Source organism: Gobio gobio (assembly GCF_949357685.1).
Source record: "Gobio gobio genome assembly, chromosome: 14".
In the NCBI taxonomy this organism is placed as follows: Eukaryota; Metazoa; Chordata; class Actinopteri; order Cypriniformes; family Gobionidae; genus Gobio; species Gobio gobio.
Genome location: NC_137107.1, coordinates 21,800,901 through 21,817,010, shown reverse-complemented (window position 1 = coordinate 21,817,010; position 16,110 = coordinate 21,800,901). Strand labels below are relative to the sequence as shown.

General features: G+C 40.5%; 2 protein-coding genes across 3 annotated transcripts; one reads left to right on the top strand and one right to left on the bottom strand.

Moving 5' to 3' along the window:
• The first annotated feature begins 838 nt into the window (after positions 1-838).
• On the top strand, positions 839-4,224 carry pomp (proteasome maturation protein). Its single transcript, XM_079835585.1, has 6 exons — positions 839-905; positions 1,412-1,512; positions 1,593-1,653; positions 2,476-2,577; positions 3,748-3,841; positions 4,018-4,224. The coding sequence occupies exons 1-6, from the start codon at positions 903-905 to the stop codon at positions 4,083-4,085; spliced, it is 429 nt and encodes a 142-aa protein (XP_079691711.1). The 5' UTR covers positions 839-902; the 3' UTR covers positions 4,086-4,224.
• Positions 4,207-12,836, bottom strand: ccdc82 (coiled-coil domain containing 82). 2 transcript variants are annotated; one of them, XM_079835559.1, is made up of 7 exons: positions 11,933-12,836; positions 10,091-10,394; positions 9,884-9,976; positions 7,949-8,073; positions 7,601-7,771; positions 7,305-7,514; positions 4,207-4,703 (listed from the first exon to the last, which is right to left on the bottom strand). In XM_079835559.1, the coding sequence occupies exons 1-7, from the start codon at positions 12,488-12,490 to the stop codon at positions 4,638-4,640; spliced, it is 1,527 nt and encodes a 508-aa protein (XP_079691685.1). In that variant the 5' UTR covers positions 12,491-12,836; the 3' UTR covers positions 4,207-4,637. The 2 variants fall into 2 exon arrangements, with proteins under 2 accessions (XP_079691685.1, XP_079691686.1); XM_079835560.1 differs by having other exon boundaries at positions 7,344-7,514.
• Positions 12,837-16,110: the final 3,274 nt, after the last annotated feature.

Genomic DNA, 16,110 nt, shown 5'->3' with positions numbered 1-16,110 from the left:
ACTTCACTAAAGAGCAAGCACACAACTTTGATAAGCCTGACCAAATTAACACGCTAAAACAGAGCGAGCTATGATATAATCATGTCAATAATCCTGCAAAATCCGTTAAAAAACCATTTGGGACCGTCTTTTTTTCTGTAAATGGACTGCCAAATTTTTTGGACCTGATTCTTGTAATGTAATGTCTTGGAAATACTTATGCTTTAAGACAAACCATGTGCAAATTCGTAATTCAACCCCATTGCTGAGTATTTTCTCCCTAAAACTGCAGTGGACAAAAAATAGTTTTTCTTTTTCAATCGCCCATGCTTTAATTTAACAACTGAAACATTTCTTCGAACAATGATCTCGGGACAGTCACATTGATTCACACGACAGAAATGAATAATATTAGAGTTAATTACAGCTGCGCCACTGCTCAGTTCTGTGTAGTCTTTTGTCTGGCTTTCTTTGTGTGCCTAATAATTTCACGTCGACAAATGTATTATACACGTTATGTTTATTAGCTCTGACAAAAAAGGGCTTAAAAAGTTTCCAACGTGAGGGGGCACCCGGATTTGAACCGGGGACCTCTTGATCTGCAGTCAAATGCTCTACCACTGAGCTATACCCCCATCCGTGTATCAGTTCTGTGTGTCTACATAGTTAAACATCAGCCTAGGATCTGTGTAGCCATGAATCAATGGATTTTCGCAGTTCACATATGCTTAATATATATATTTTTAGAATGCCCTAATATGTGTGTACATATATGTTGTCATAAAAAAATAGCATAACAATAAACTTGCATTAAAAAGGGACCTAAAAAAATATTCATACGTCGCGATCACATGATAACAGCATTTCCGGAGATTGACAGGAAGTGCATTTATGCTGATTGTAAAGACGAAATTCGCTTGAAGATGGTAATGTAGCGCTTCAGTTTGTTATTGAATTTATTTGTTTCCATTTCATCATTTCTTGATGTGTGTTATTGTCCTGCTCTCCATTCAGTGCGAAAGTATGTGCATTTGCTGTTAATAAAGCGCTTGTTTGTTTTGTGCCGGTGTTTAAGCTAACTTACCTAGCATAGCACAACATTTTGTGTTGGTTTATTTATATTCCAGGACAGATTAAGCAGTCATATTTTCTTTTTTTGAAAGTTTCGGTCTTTTATTATTTACCGCGACATAAATGAATAATATTAGAACATTTTTTGCCTCTCAGTTGTTGGCTTATAGATGAATTGTGATGCGTCATGGCCTTACTTTCACTTTGTATTAGTCTTAACGTTCCCTGTAAAGAGTAAAGACTGAAACTTAATGTAGAGTGGCAAATGTTAAACACTCCTTCAGGCCTTTTTAACCTGTGCATTTCCACATAATTTTCATTTTCTGCACATTTCTATAACAATACCGTGTGTTTTGTGCAGAATACTCGTGGCCTGCGCTCTCAGCTGAAGGACAGTGTTCCTGTCACAGGTCTGTGTCCACAGGCTGGCCCTTATGGGGTTCAAGACTCTCTACGCAGAGGGTGAGTTCTGGACAAATAAACCTGGAAATGTTTCTCATGCTTATTTATATTCTAAAGATTTCATTTTGATGTGATCATAGGTTCTCTAGTGTAAAAAATGAGCTTCTACCGAGTCATCCATTGGAGCTCTCTGAGAAAAATGTAAGTAGAAAAGTAGAATGACTGCTTGAGTTCATTGTCCAATGTGCATGGGCCTACAGAAGACATCTAAATGTATATAAATACATGTGCAAAATGGAGGAAAAAAAATTAAAGAACAGAACAAATTGGTGGTAAATGATGAAGCTCTTGCTAAGACCATTAGAGAACATTCACATTATTGTATATGCCATATAGGTATCAGTTCATTACCATAAATTATAAGCCTCAGAAACGTAATAAATAGTCATTAGCTCAATAAGTGTGTATTCGATACACCAATGCTTATTAGTGTTAATAAGTGGATTGTAGAGTTATATGTGGCCTGTCACGATTGATTAATCGTCTAATCATGGTTATTTGATGAGAGGAACCACAATAATTTAAATAATATTTTGCCAAAGAATATAAAAAACACTGTTGTAAAGTACAGTCAAAGGTCTTCCTTCACACATAATGAAGGTTTGTGTGTTTAATCATACTGCATTATATTTAAATATTAATCGTCACAAATTAAAGGGATAGTTCGCCCAAAAATGAAAATTGTCATTCTTTTCTCACCCTCATGTCTTTCTAAACCCGTAAGACTTAGTTCATTTTCGAAACACAAATTAAGGTATTTTTTAATAAAAGCTTAGAGATTTGTCACTTCATTGACAGCCTACACAACTGACACTTCAAAAAGTTCATAAAGAGATAAAATAAGTCAATTTGGACTAAACCGCTTGATTTATATGGATTCGTTTTATGATCTCTTGATTAACTTTTTGAAGCTTAATGACCCCTTTAAACAGTGTAACTCCAGCTTATATTATGTGAAACCAGTTTCAGCTCAACCAGGACAAGATGAATTTCAACACACTAAGGAACATCCAGGGTCTCCACGCACCCCTCAAGCTACAGATGGAGTACAGAGCAGCCAGACAGGTATTGTTTGTCACATGTAAATTCTACCATAAACACCCAATGCCAATCATGACCATTGTATTTAAACTAGGGCTGAACGATATATCGTTATCATATCTATATCTAGATATGAACTTTCAAGATATTACTATCGAAAAAAGCAACGATATAGATTTCCCCTCTCCGCGCTCGCCCTGCATACAACTCTGGCAGTCACAACAAACATCAGTTTTACGAGTGCCCTTGATTGCACCGCTAAAGCCAGCGCGCACTCACTACCAGGGACGTGGGAACTATATTGTGAGAGGGGGGCGGCGTTTCCATGGTGACGCGTCATTGCTTGTCACTTGACACACCGCAGCAGCAACAGCGCTGAATGAATGATGATCGGCTTTTATGTCATCTTTTTACTTTTTTATTCATAATATTCACAAATGTGTTAGCTATGGCATGAAATATCTGATATTCCGATTGTCAAATACATGCAAGTGGAAGTATATTGTTGTTTAAACACCTTTATAACGATCGCGTTAGTTGAGCTGTATGCGCGATGGGCGCCGCCGTGTTAGTTTGGATTTACAACCTCTATGTTCACGTGAATTCATCCACTTCACCCGAAACACTTAAAAGTGGCTGGTGAATTGGGAATAGAATAGAGTAAACATTGAAGTTACTTACACAATGTGTATCTGATATGAATAAAACGTGTGGAGTTATAATGGAAAGGATTATTATTACCTCTTCCATAGACATCAGTGTGTATTTTACAAACTCTAAATGTATTGTTTTTTTTGTACTTATGTGAATTTATATGTTTGAAACCTAAAATAAACAGTATGTGGTTGAAAACACTGAAAAGTTGTGATATATGACCGCTCTCAGCGCGCCTGTCTCTGGCTAAATTCAACATTTGAATTTAGCAGTTGATCATGTGATGCACTTGATCATATGCTCCAGGGACCAGCCTAGACTGATTACACCTGTGATCGTACGTGCGAAAGGCTTAAAAACAATACATTTTCTGAGACAAATTTTTGAAATGTAGGCTTAAATCAAACACATTTTAATTCAGATTCTGGTTTTCACCAAACACGTAGTCATATCGTATTGTATCGATATATCTGGCATGAAAATCGAGATATGAAATTGTCCATATCGTTCAGCCCTAATTTAAACATTGCCTTCTTTCAGATTCAGCGTTTGCCCTTCCTGCCAAGCTCAAATCTGGCCCTGGATACCCTCAGAGGCAGTGATGACACCATTGGCTTTGAGGACATCCTCAATGGTAGGAAGAAAAATCAGACCCGTTCCCTGTCGTGTTCTCAAAAGTTGTATTAATGGTTTTGTTCCTTGGTTGAGTTTGCGTTGTAAAAATCTGGTAATGATGATTGCGTTACAGTTGATTTGACAAGTGATTTTGGTGCAGTATACTAGGTCTTATGTAAACATTTCCCCCCTCAGATCCTGTCCAGTGTGAGATGATGGGCGATCCTCACATCATGACCGAATACAAGCTTGGTGTCCTGTGAGGATGGCGTTTCAGCACGAGCCCGTAGATTGTCTTATATGCATTGTTTGACTGCTATTTCTAATAAAATGTAATAATTCAGAAATAGTTTCTGTGGTGCAAAACATGACATTCAGCAGAACCTGGTTATGAATCTTGTTTATTACAAGAACATTGAAACACTGTAACTGGGCTTGGATGCATTTACACAGAAGTGTTAATATGAGATTACTTACAAATGAAGGCATACAAATGGCATACATATCTTTACAAGCACAATGATCAGGGTAAAATGCTGTATTTTCCTGAATGCTTTAAATCCTCAGGATTTAGACAAATTTGTTACATTTTGGGTTACAGCTTGTAATATTGTTTGTAAATATTGAGTATTGTGTACTGAATTTGTAACAATCATGCAGAAGCAATTTACACAGCAATGACTATAAAATTTAACAGCTAAATCTTCAGGGCACACACTTTTCAACAACTCAAAAGTTAGCCATGCTTTATGACTTAAAAAACAAAATCCAATAAAAAAAGGCAGATCGATGCCATTAGGACAAGTTCAATCCTTTCAGTCCAGCTTTTCTTCCTGGAAGAAATCTGCAGCATTGAGATGCTCTTCAAACTTCTCGTATTGCTAAACGGACAGAAGGAAAGAAAAAAAGCAATCAGTGTGATTGTACACATTTAAAGGGATAGTTCACCCAAAAATGACAATTCTCATCATTTACTCACCCTCATGCCATCCCTGATGTATATGACTTTCTTTCTTCAGATAAAGATTTGTAGGAAAATAATCGATCTCTGAGTCCATATAATGCCATTGAATGGGTGCCGCCCAGTTGACGCTTGAACAACCACGTTACCACGCAGTGATCGTGACTGTAATCCATACATTTTGGGATGGATCAATGTTTTCTGAAGTGAAATGATAGATGTCCCCCTCTTGATCGCTTGTATAACAGTAAACCGGAAGCAATTACTTATAGTTAAAAAGTTAAAAATATAATTTTTCTTACACACACCTGTCATTTCACTTCAGAACACACTGGGTCTATGCACACAAATGTACAGCTGACTAATATAAGGTCTGTATAAAAGGTTTTTATTCTATGGGGCTGTTGAATGCTTGAATCTGATTAGTTGACGAAAGTTCTAAGGTGTGCAATTATTTTCAGGGTAACGCACGGCTTAAGTAATTCCAGGCAGGTCTTGGCCGCATCACAGTTCCATATCACTTCGCCAAATGATTTTTAGTTATTTAAAAAGGTCCAGCCTTTTCTCTCTTCTCTCCCACTCAAACTACGGACACACAAACGCAGAAATGTGTTGTCGCCGCTGCTCTGATGATTTTATCAGTAAAATAGTTTAGCAACTTAAAAAGCTATGTGACATTTCTCACTAGCGAGGTAATAGTTATTTGTCAATTGTAAATAACAATTTTCAGTTTTGTATTATTAGACGCTAGTGCCAAGCACTGTTGAGAGACGCACATTACTGAGGTAATTCACATGCGCTCGCTCTCAATCTTTAATAACTCACTGCATTAATAACTGCATTAGTCTGCTATCAATGGCTCAAGACTGTTACTAGATCTAAAATGACGTTTTGGAATTAGCAATGGAGGCTTGGGTTTAGATGCGTAAGAAATAGTCCTGCACACAAGCGTTTTAAAGGTCCCGTTTTTCGTGTTTTTTTGAAGCTTTGATTGTGTTTACAGTGTGCAATATAACATGTGTTCATGTTTCATGTGTAAAAAAACACAGTATTTTTCACACAATTTACTTATCTGTATACCGCTGTTTTCACTGTCCTCAAAACGGCCAGAGAATTTCCTCGTTCTATGAAGTCCCTCCTTCAGAAACATGTAACGAGTTCTGATTGTGCCAGCGGTTCCCGTGTTGTGATTCGACAGCAGCTTAGCACACGTTGTCCGGGAAGGTCACGCCTCTTACCATAACGGGGAGATGAACGCGCTCAAACTACAGCCCCTGAAGGCCAAACAAAGGTTATTTGACTCCGGGATGAAAATAACAGCGTCTGGACGACATGGCGACAAACGCAACCGAACCGAACGCAACACTTCCTCTTCTCCACGAGGGAGCAACAAGACCACGCCCCCTTTTTCACGTATTCTTGTGGGCGGAGGTTAGTCGACAAACTGTTCTACTGACGTCATTAAAGCAGGGAGTACAGGGATGTAGTCCAAACCGGCCGTTCGCTGTAGGCTTTGAAAGGGAACTTCTGTTAAATAAAATATCTCGCTTGGCATTGAACTTTGAGCTTTATAATTTTACAGGTATTATTTATGCTCTAACAGCAACATTACACACTAATCAAAGTTTGAAAAATGGGATCACGAAGAACAGGACCTTTAAGGCCAAAATCTGACAAATGTCTTGAAATAAATCATCTGAACAATTTTTGTTTGTAACTGTAGTATAAGCTGAATAATTGATGACGGGCCGTTGAATTATTAGGAAAAATTACGCACACTCCGCTTTGTGTCGTGACCGCATTAACACCTTGTAAGGTGTGCATTATTTTTCTAATAATTCAACGTCAATTATTCCTTACTTATTGAGTTTTTAAACTGGTTTTGAGAATGACACACTTGGCATTGCTCGAGGATCTGGCGAGAGCGGCATATGTTTGACGAGAGTGACTAAAAGCTGTAAAGAAAAGGTTTTAAGAAAAGCCTTACATGGAGATGGTTTGGGTGTGTTTTTTGCAAAGTACTAACCTGTTCATTTAAAATACTCAAAATTCCGTAACATTAGAACGAGATTAAGGACAAACTCGTGTGCGTACGCACGTGTTGTGAATTAGCCTGAGATTTTTTTCTTGAGAGGTTCTGCTGTGCTTACAAATATGAAATACTCCACAATATTATTAGTGAATGAGACCCATTGATTCATCCACTGGGGTCGTAAGGTTTACTGTTTGTTTGTTTTTTAAGCGTCAACTGAGTCACCCATTCAGTGCCATTTTATAGACATGCAGAGCTGGAAAAATGTCCTATGTCTGGGGTCGCCAAAGTCTCCTGCAGAGTTTAGCTCCAACTTTCCTCAACACACCTGCCTGGAAGTTTCTACTAGTATGCCTTGTGAGATCTTGATAAGCTGGTTCAGGTGTGTTTAACTGGGATTGGAGCTGAACTCAAGACAGTGGCCCTTGGGTGAACTATTCCTTCAAATAGCTTTTAAAGGCACATAAAGAGCAGGTTCCATATTCCCACCTCACTGATCCAGCCTCCATCCTGCAGTTTGGTAAACACCTTGTTGACGGTCTCCTTAACTGGTTCGTCGTCCTCTCCTGTTTCTCCTTCCTGTACTTCCTTATGAGCTTCTAAAGCTGTACGACACCTCTCGAACAGATGGTATTTAAAGTGCTTAAGAGCATGGTAGACCTCAGTACGACTGGCACAGACTGAGCCAACAAAGAATGTCTGCAATTGTTAACATAAACATTTGATCAAAATATATGCATCTTCGAAAAATGTATGGTCAAAAAGTGATTTGCATGGAAAACAACCTGGGAATCATCAGGCATGAACTGGTCCTCCTGCAGGGAGTTGTTGTGGTACAACTGGCCAGAGAGCCGCACGTTGAAGCGTCCCGTCCTGTGAAGCTCACATGCTTCACATCCCTTCGTCTGAGTCCTTATCATCGTAACCCGCAATTTGGGATAACATTCTACCCTTTCCTTTTTATATATAAAATGGTAAATAGACATGAAAGTATGTATATTTATCTATACCAAACCATAACTGTTTCAAACATCATTTTCAAAAGAAGTGACTAATAGTAAAGCAAGCAATTATACTTAAAAATGTGACATCTTTTCATGAAAAAGACAGAGAAACACAAAGGGTTATCTTACTTTGTAACGTTCTTTCCAGCGGCTCCTTTGCTTCAGGTTCTCCAGGCGGGGAAGAACCAATCGCTCATCAAAATGAAGCAATGATGATTTCATCTCCTGGGCATATCGCTTCGTTCGTTCACCACCTTGTAGTCATTGATACAAAGTGAAATATAAATACACTATTCAAATGTTTGGGATCTGTAAGATTTTTTAAAATGCATTTCAACCTAGACTGCATTTATTCAATCAAAAATAAAATTTTTTTTGTATTTTAATATATTTTCAAAGTGTAATTTATTCCTGGTATGTCAAAGCATCACTACTCCAGTCTTCAGTGTTACATGATCTTTCAAAAATCATTCTAATATGATGATTGATGTTCAAGAAATATTTATTTTCATCAATGTGGAAAACCGGTGTGCTGCTAAATATTTTTTGTGTGAAAACTGTTTTTCCAGGATTCTTTGATGAATAGAAAGTTCAAAAGAACATCATTTATTTCAAACAGATATCTTTTGTAATATTTTAAATGTAACAAATAAAATGTTATTGTAACTTTTGATCTATTTAATCGTTGCTGAATAAAGTATTAATTTATTTTTTTAAACAAAACAAAACATACATATACATACATATGCTGGCAAAAAGAGTTGCAATGAGCAAATTGTCAAAAATTGGTTATTGTTATTTTCATTCTCTATTACAAAAACCTTATTGTAACTTTTGATCTACTTAATCTTTGCTGAATAAAGAATTCATAAATTTTTTTAAAGAAAACAAAACATACATACATGCATGCATGCACACACATACATTATTATATATATATGAAACCGATAATATGGGTAAAAATGGCCAAATAGATATTTTTAGTATTATCTCATTATTTGGCAGCAGGTATATTAGGCTGCTGTCACTTTTAAGACCTAATGCACGGATCCATTATACTGTTACACATGCGTCTTCTTTCTCTTTTTCTCTTCGTTTTTACATTCACTTAAAGGTGCAGTGTGTAATATTTATTAGGATCTATTGACAGAAATGCAATATAATACACATAACTATGTATTCAGTGGTGTATAAAGACCTTACATAATGAACCGTTATGTTTTTATTACCTTAGAATGAGCCATTTCTATCTACATACACCGCAGGTCCCCTTACAGTGAAGTCGCCATTTTGCGCCACGTTTCTACAGTAGCCCTAAACGGACAAACTACTCTACAGAGTGCAAGCTACTCTCTGCTGTCTCAGACGACGACAATTTTGTCCTGTGTCGGCCACCGTATCTTCTCTATGTGCTTCGAAAGGGAGGGGTGAGCGGTGGGCGGTTGCAATTCACAACCTCATTACTAGATGCCACTAAACTTTACACACTGCACCTTTAAAACATAACTGACTGTGTTTATGTGAATACTCGCCAAGACATCATTTTGACATTTTGTGTGTTTTTTACTTTATGCGCGCGCACAAAATCTGCAGGAATGAGTAAAATTATGCGCAATACACACAATCCCACGCCAAAATTCAACCCCTTGTAACAACAACAATATTCATCCGGAGCAAATGAAACAAGTGAGTGAGAGGAGGGTTTGTGTGTCAACTCGCTGTCGGAGAGACGAGAGAGATGAGAGAGCGCAGCTGGTATCATGTATCTATTCTGTGGAAAATGAGTACTGGAAGCATTTCAGATATTTCAGTGTCGAAAAATCTATATTTTTGAGAACACTACATTGCACTTAGTTTATTATTTCAGATGCCTTTTTTAAAGAAAAATTTACATATATATAAAATTCAACCCACCAAAGTGTCTAGTAGGAGTGACTGCGTTACACGGGTTGGGGGGTGTCAATGTCAAGCCCTGTATGTGTGTGTACACACACACACACACACACATATATATGTGTGTGCTAAGAAGTGCTAAGAAGGAAAGGAATAACTTGATGAGCATACTGTAAAGTGAGCTGAGGAAAGTTGAGTCCAGGACATTGATCAGCAAGGCTTTGACCACCACTTGAAAGTGTGTGCGCTGAGATCCTGTGATAACTGTAACGAGAATATAAACATAACAGATTTTTTCATTGGTTTAAACATTAAAGACACATCTACACGTTTCCAAACTGCAAATACAAAACAAAAGCCACAACCACATAGTCTTACACTGGCGTGGAAGATGAGAGAGAAAGGCCATGTCTTTGTCCTCCCCGTCTTTCTCCTGCTCTTTATCATTTTTCTGTTCATCTTCCTCCACAATAAAATCCTTCAGACTGTCACTACTATCAGCCAGTTTTTCCTCCTCGCTGCTGTTTAGAGGATTGTCTTCGCACTCTTTCTCACTAGATTCATCACCAGGATCATCTGCTTTACTTTGCTCTTCAACTTTACTTTGCTCTTCAACTTTACTCTGCTCTTCAACTTTGTCCTCTTTGATCTCCTCTTTCTCCTCTTCCTCTTCTTCTGAACCCTGCAGAAAACAAATAGACAATGGTATCCAGTTAACCAATGCTTTTTAAGTGAACGCTGTTGACTTTGTCAGATTACTATTACGGAAACAAGACTTTATATATGGTTATTAAAGTGTCGACAGTGGAAATTGTAAATGGTTGAAACGTTTTAATTTGTATACAAGCTACTCAGTGAATAAAAAAAGTTACACGAATTGGATAATTGGTGATGCTATAGTATAGATGAAAAGAAACATTTTAGTTTTTTACAGTACAGTACTGTGCAAAAGTCTTAACCATGTTAGTATTTTCAGCAACAACAACAAAAAAGCACCAATGTATCAGCCAATAATCGTTATGGGCTGAATAAATACAATAAATGCCGTTTTGATGCTCTTGAATGTGACCTGACAGATTGCTGTAATGCCTCAGTTCAAGCGGCAGCGTGGCGCGCAAGTCATCTCTCAATTTTAAGATAAATCTCCAAAAATATGCATGAATATTAAAAGGTATGTTGAAAGGTACAGTACAACTTACCGTAACCTATCCAAATCATGACTTGTGTAATCACTCAATAAGTGTTTCAACCGCGGGAAGACGTCAATAAAACAGCTAGGAAACAATAGGTCGCTTACTATTGTATTTAGCCTACCTCAGGAAAGTCATCTGATGAGCACAGTTTGTTAGTTAGCAATAAAGAAACACTAGAGAGGAGCTTAAGTTACTTACTGTTAATTATATATGTATGCTGGAATAAATGTGTCATGAAGACAAGTACTAATGAAAAATACCTTATATGTGCAATTGAGTTGTATACAAACATTTCAGTTTTTTTTTTTACTTGGGTGTAATTAGGTTATTATATCTGAAAACAAATAGCAGTTTAATATAACACTTTTGTTGTTTTCATTGATTGCAACAAATGTTATTGTGTACCAACTGAGAGGGTTCTCTGTATGGTTTGCAGCATTATTTGGGAGAGGGTTCTTTTCCATAAGAAAATTCAAACTATCGGTATCGGCCAATATCATTCTGAATAATCGGCTATCGTATTGGCTAAGAAATGGACAAGGAGTCTGACAACAGCCGGTATAATCTGATTTTACCATCAACGAGTCTGTCTGTGATTGCATGAAGAGAAAGAAAAAAACTGAGACAGACATGTAATCACTGACAGACTCGATGATGGTGAGACAAGATCATACCAGACTTATTTTGCATTCAAAAATCTCACTGGATTGATACTGATACAATTAATGGCAAAAGGAATGTTTGGAAATGTAAACTGATATTTCATGCTGAGTGCTGACACACTACAGCAAAATATATAAATAACTGGCTTAAAACCATTTCTGTGTGAAAATAGTAATGTGCCTAAGACTTTTGCACAATACTGTATTTCTAAAAGGAAAGTTATCCATCATATTTGTAGGTTTCAAATTGGGCAGGCACACATGAAATTGCCTGTAGCTGCATAGCAGTGTAAATAATTAATTTGAAAAAGGTTGAACCCGTGAATAGAAATAAACTGTTTGTTGCTCTGTCCTGGTCAACTTACCAACGTCCTGCGCCTGCGCCGCGGTGTGCCTGACTTTCTTCTCTTTGACAGCTCCATAAGTTTATTCTTTCTCTCTCTTCTCTTGGCTGCAGCTTCTTTAACCTCTGCCGCTCTCTTCTTCTCACGCAGAGCCTCGTCCTCGGAGTCCTCCGGCAGCCTGAGCCGTTTTCTCTGCAGTACTCTCCTGAGCGGCTCTCCGCCGACGTCGCTTGAGGACGCGCTTGAGGAGTCGCTGGAACTATCATCTAGGGCAGCCGGAGGGCTGGCGGGTCTCTTCCTCTGTCGACGGGACACGGTGCGTTTGTCGTCCGTCTCGCTGCTGTCATCCCCGTCACTCTCGCGTGCCCTGTAGGAGCTGTCGGAGGTACCGGACTGCTCTTCGGAGTTCTGGTATTCGCTCCCTGAACTGACGCTGGTCGTGCTGCCGTACGAGCCCTCGTCGCTGTCCTCCAGCATACGATCAATAGGATTCACGCGCGTCTTTTTCTTGTCAATGCGAGACTTTGGGGGCGCGCATTTTCGCCTCAACCCAAACAGCTTTCCTACGCTTTTCATCATTTTTGCGGCGAAAAAGTGACACTTGGTTTAACTACCAAGATAAAATGTTGTTGTTTTTTTAACTTAACCTATTTTAGCCCGTTGTTATGCATCTAGATACATGATGAGCAACAGGATGATGCGTGCGCGTGCTGTCAAATTACATTCCCGTCTCGTGAATGATTATTCAGCTATTTTTCTCATGTTAAATCATTGATCCGAGCATGCAGATAAAGCTCAATCTATAGTTGTAATCAATATTTGACGAGTGATTTGAATAAATATGCTTATCAGCATGTATCATTCTTCTCCAGTGCTACACGCGCCAATAACATGAGGGGGCGTGTCTGTGTTTTTGTTGATACGCACTTCCGTCGCTAGAGTCACATCAGCTCGGACAAACGCGCCACCCAAAGGATAGGAGAATAGCTGGACCAGATTTTTAGTCGCAAAATGCTCAACATTGGAGTTAAAATAGTTTTAGAATAGTATGGTATTCTCTAAAAGCTTTAAGATGCTTTCCTTTTATCGCTGATAACGTTGAAAGCTAAAGTGATTGTATAGCCTGGCCCTTTATCTAAACGCTCAGATTAAATCCTACATTTTCCTATCAGTTCTAAAAAATAATAATAATAATAATTTCTATTTAAAAGAATATTAAAGAATAAGGTTGCACTTTATTTTAAGCTGTCATTGTAACAGCTGTAATATATTTAAGTACTAAGTAATAATAATTAACAACATCTAGGTACTTATACGGTTCGGGTTTGTTTGAGGGTTAGTTGCATGTAATTATGCATAATTTACTGTTATTACTATGTACATGTAACATTTGTAACAAGGATAAGATTAATAATTGACTTATGCACATCAACCCGTTTGTTCCAAATTAATTATTGGATCAAAACAGCAGCGTAAGCTTCCAGCCTTAAACAACCAACCTTTTTATGCTATATAACAGTAATTCAAATGAAAAGCTGCACTAAAGACTTTTAAATACTCTTAAAGATCCTAGCTGCATCCAAACGGTTACCCAGGACTCTCAAACCCGGTAGTATTTCGGTGATGACTTAATGTCTATTTGGCATATTTGGAGATGGCAGACTGTCTCAGACCTGGCTGCAGTCATACTTTAGGTGTGAGAAAACACATGTAAACAAACAAAGCACAAGTAAACTTCATTGCCAAATTTCTTCAACTCCAAAATGCCCTTCTTATTTATTTAGGATTTTTCTGTGATGCAAATAAAAGGGATGACTGCGGCCCTCATGTGGCTGTATAGGAGAAAACACATTTACTTCCCTCCAGACACTGGGTGAATGAAATAACCATGGTCACTGGCCAGTGAATTTCAATAAGAGAATAAGGAATTCAAACCTGAAATATGATCACACTTCGGAAGATAGAAACATCAGAACCATTACATTTTAATGAGTCTTTGTGAAGTTGTCCCAAGGGCAATATCTCACCAACTATACAATTTTGGAACAAACAAAAAAAGTCCAGCTACACAAATGGTTGTCTTTAGCAGTGGTTTTATATGATGGTTTCAAACACTAAATAAGTTTTGTTTTAGGAATTCTGTCCTCCAAACTAAAATATTATATTTTTGTAATATAGGGGGGCCGGTGCAAAGCGAATCGGGCAGCAGTCGAAGGCGGAGGCCTAGACGACCCGATCCCTGGACACGGAAACTGGCTCTTGGGACATGGAATGTCACCTCGCTGGCGGGGAAAGAGCCTGAGCTTGTGCGTGAGGTTGAGAGGTTCCGACTAGAGATAGTCGGAATCACCTCCACGCATGGCTTGGGCTCTGGAACCACACTCCTCGAGAGGGGATGGACTCTTTACCACTCTGGAGTTGCCCATGGTGAGAGGCGGCGGGCTGGTGTGGGTTTGCTTATAGCCCCCCAGCTCTGCTGCCATGTGTTGGAGTTTACCCCGGTGAACGAGAGGGTCGTTTCCCTGCGGCTTCGGCTCGGGGATAGGTCTCTCACTGTTGTGTGTGCCTACGGGCCGAACGGCAGTGCAGAGTACCCGACCTTCTTGGGGTCTCTGGGAGGGGTGCTGGAGAGTGCTCCGACTGGGGACTCTGTCGTTCTACTGGGGGACTTCAACGCCCACGTGGGCAATGACAGTGAAACCTGGAGGGGCGTGATTGGGAGGAACGGCCCCCCTGATCTGAACCCGAGTGGTGTTCAGTTATTGGACTTCTGTGCTAGTTACAGTTTGTCCATAACGAACACCATGTTCAAGCATAAGGGTGTCCATCAGTGCACATGGCACCAGGACACCCTAGGTCGTAGGTCAATGATCGACTTTGTGGTCGTTTCATCTGATCTGCGGCCGTATGTCTTGGACACTCGGGTGAAGAGAGGGGCGGAGCTGTCAACTGATCACCACCTGGTGGTGAGTTGGATCCGATGGCGGGGGAGGAAGCTAGATAGACTCGGTAGACCCAAACGTACTGTGAGGGTCTGCTGGGAACGTTTGGCCGAGTCTCCTGTCAGAGAGATCTTCAACTCCTGCCTCCGGCAGAGCTTCGACCGGATCCCGAGGGAGGCTGGAGATATTGAGTCCGAGTGGACCATGTTCTCCACCTCCATTGTCAAAGCGGCTGCTCGGAGCTGTGGACGCAAGGTCTCCGGTGCCTGTCGAGGCGGCAATCCCCGAACCCGGTGGTGGACACCGGAAGTAAGGGATGCCGTCAAGCTGAAGAAGGAGTCCTATCGGGCCTGGCTGGCTTGTGGGACTCCTGAGGCAGCTGACAGGTACCGACAGGCTAAACGGACTGCAGCCCGGGTGGTCGTGGAGGCAAAAACTCGGGCCTGGGAGGAGTTCGGTGAGGCCATGGAAAAAGACTATCGGCTGGCCTCGAAGAGATTCTGGCAAACCGTCCGGCGCCTCAGGAGGGGGAAGCAGTGCCCTACCAACGCTGTTTACAGTGGCGAAGGGCGGCTGTTGACCTCGACTGGGGATGTTGTCGGACGGTGGAAGGAATACTTCGAGGATCTCCTCAATCCCGCCGTCACGTCTTCCATTGAAGAAGCAGAGGCTGGGGGCTCAGAGGAGGACTCGTCCATCACCCGGGCTGAAGTCACCGAGGTGGTCAAGAAACTCCTCGGTGGCAAGGCACCGGGGGTGGATGAGATCCGCCCTGAGTACCTCAAGTCTCTGGATGTTGTGGGGCTGTCTTGGCTGACACGCCTCTGCAGCATCGCGTGGCGGTCGGGGACAGTGCCTCTGGGATGGCAGACCGGGGTGGTGGTCCCTCTTTTTAAGAAGGGGGACCGGAGGGTGTGTTCCAACTATAGGGGGATCACACTTCTCAGCCTCCCCGGGAAAGTCTATGCCAGGGTACTGGAGAGGAGAATCCGGCCGATAGTGGAACCTCGGATTCAGGAGGAACAGTGTGGTTTTCGTCCTGGTCGCGGAACACTGGACCAGCTCTATACCCTCTACAGGGTGCTGGAGGGTTCATGGGAGTTTGCCCAACCAGTCCACATTTGTTTTGTGGATTTGGAGAAGGCATTCGACTGTGTCCCTCGCGGCGTCCTGTGGAGGGTGCTGGGGGAATATGGGGTCCGGGGTCCTTTACTGAGGGCTGTCCGGTCCCTGTATGACCGAAGCAGGAGTTTGGTC

Excerpts from the sequence above, each read along its gene's own strand:
- pomp (XM_079835585.1), top strand. Across the intron at positions 1,654-2,475 it reads TGGAGCTCTCTGAGAAAAAT|TTTCAGCTCAACCAGGACAA; the intron begins GTAAGTAGAAAA and ends ATGTGAAACCAG. Across the intron at positions 3,842-4,017 it reads CTTTGAGGACATCCTCAATG|ATCCTGTCCAGTGTGAGATG; the intron begins GTAGGAAGAAAA and ends TTCCCCCCTCAG.
- ccdc82 (XM_079835559.1), bottom strand. The coding sequence starts at position 12,490 with ATGATGAAAAGCGTAGGAAAGCTGTTTGGGTTGAGGCGAAAATGCGCG. Across the intron at positions 8,074-9,883 it reads TTTCCTCAGCTCACTTTACA|GTGGTGAACGAACGAAGCGA; the intron begins GTATGCTCATCA and ends AATGACTACAAG. Across the intron at positions 7,772-7,948 it reads GCTGGAAAGAACGTTACAAA|GAAAGGGTAGAATGTTATCC; the intron begins GTAAGATAACCC and ends ATATATAAAAAG.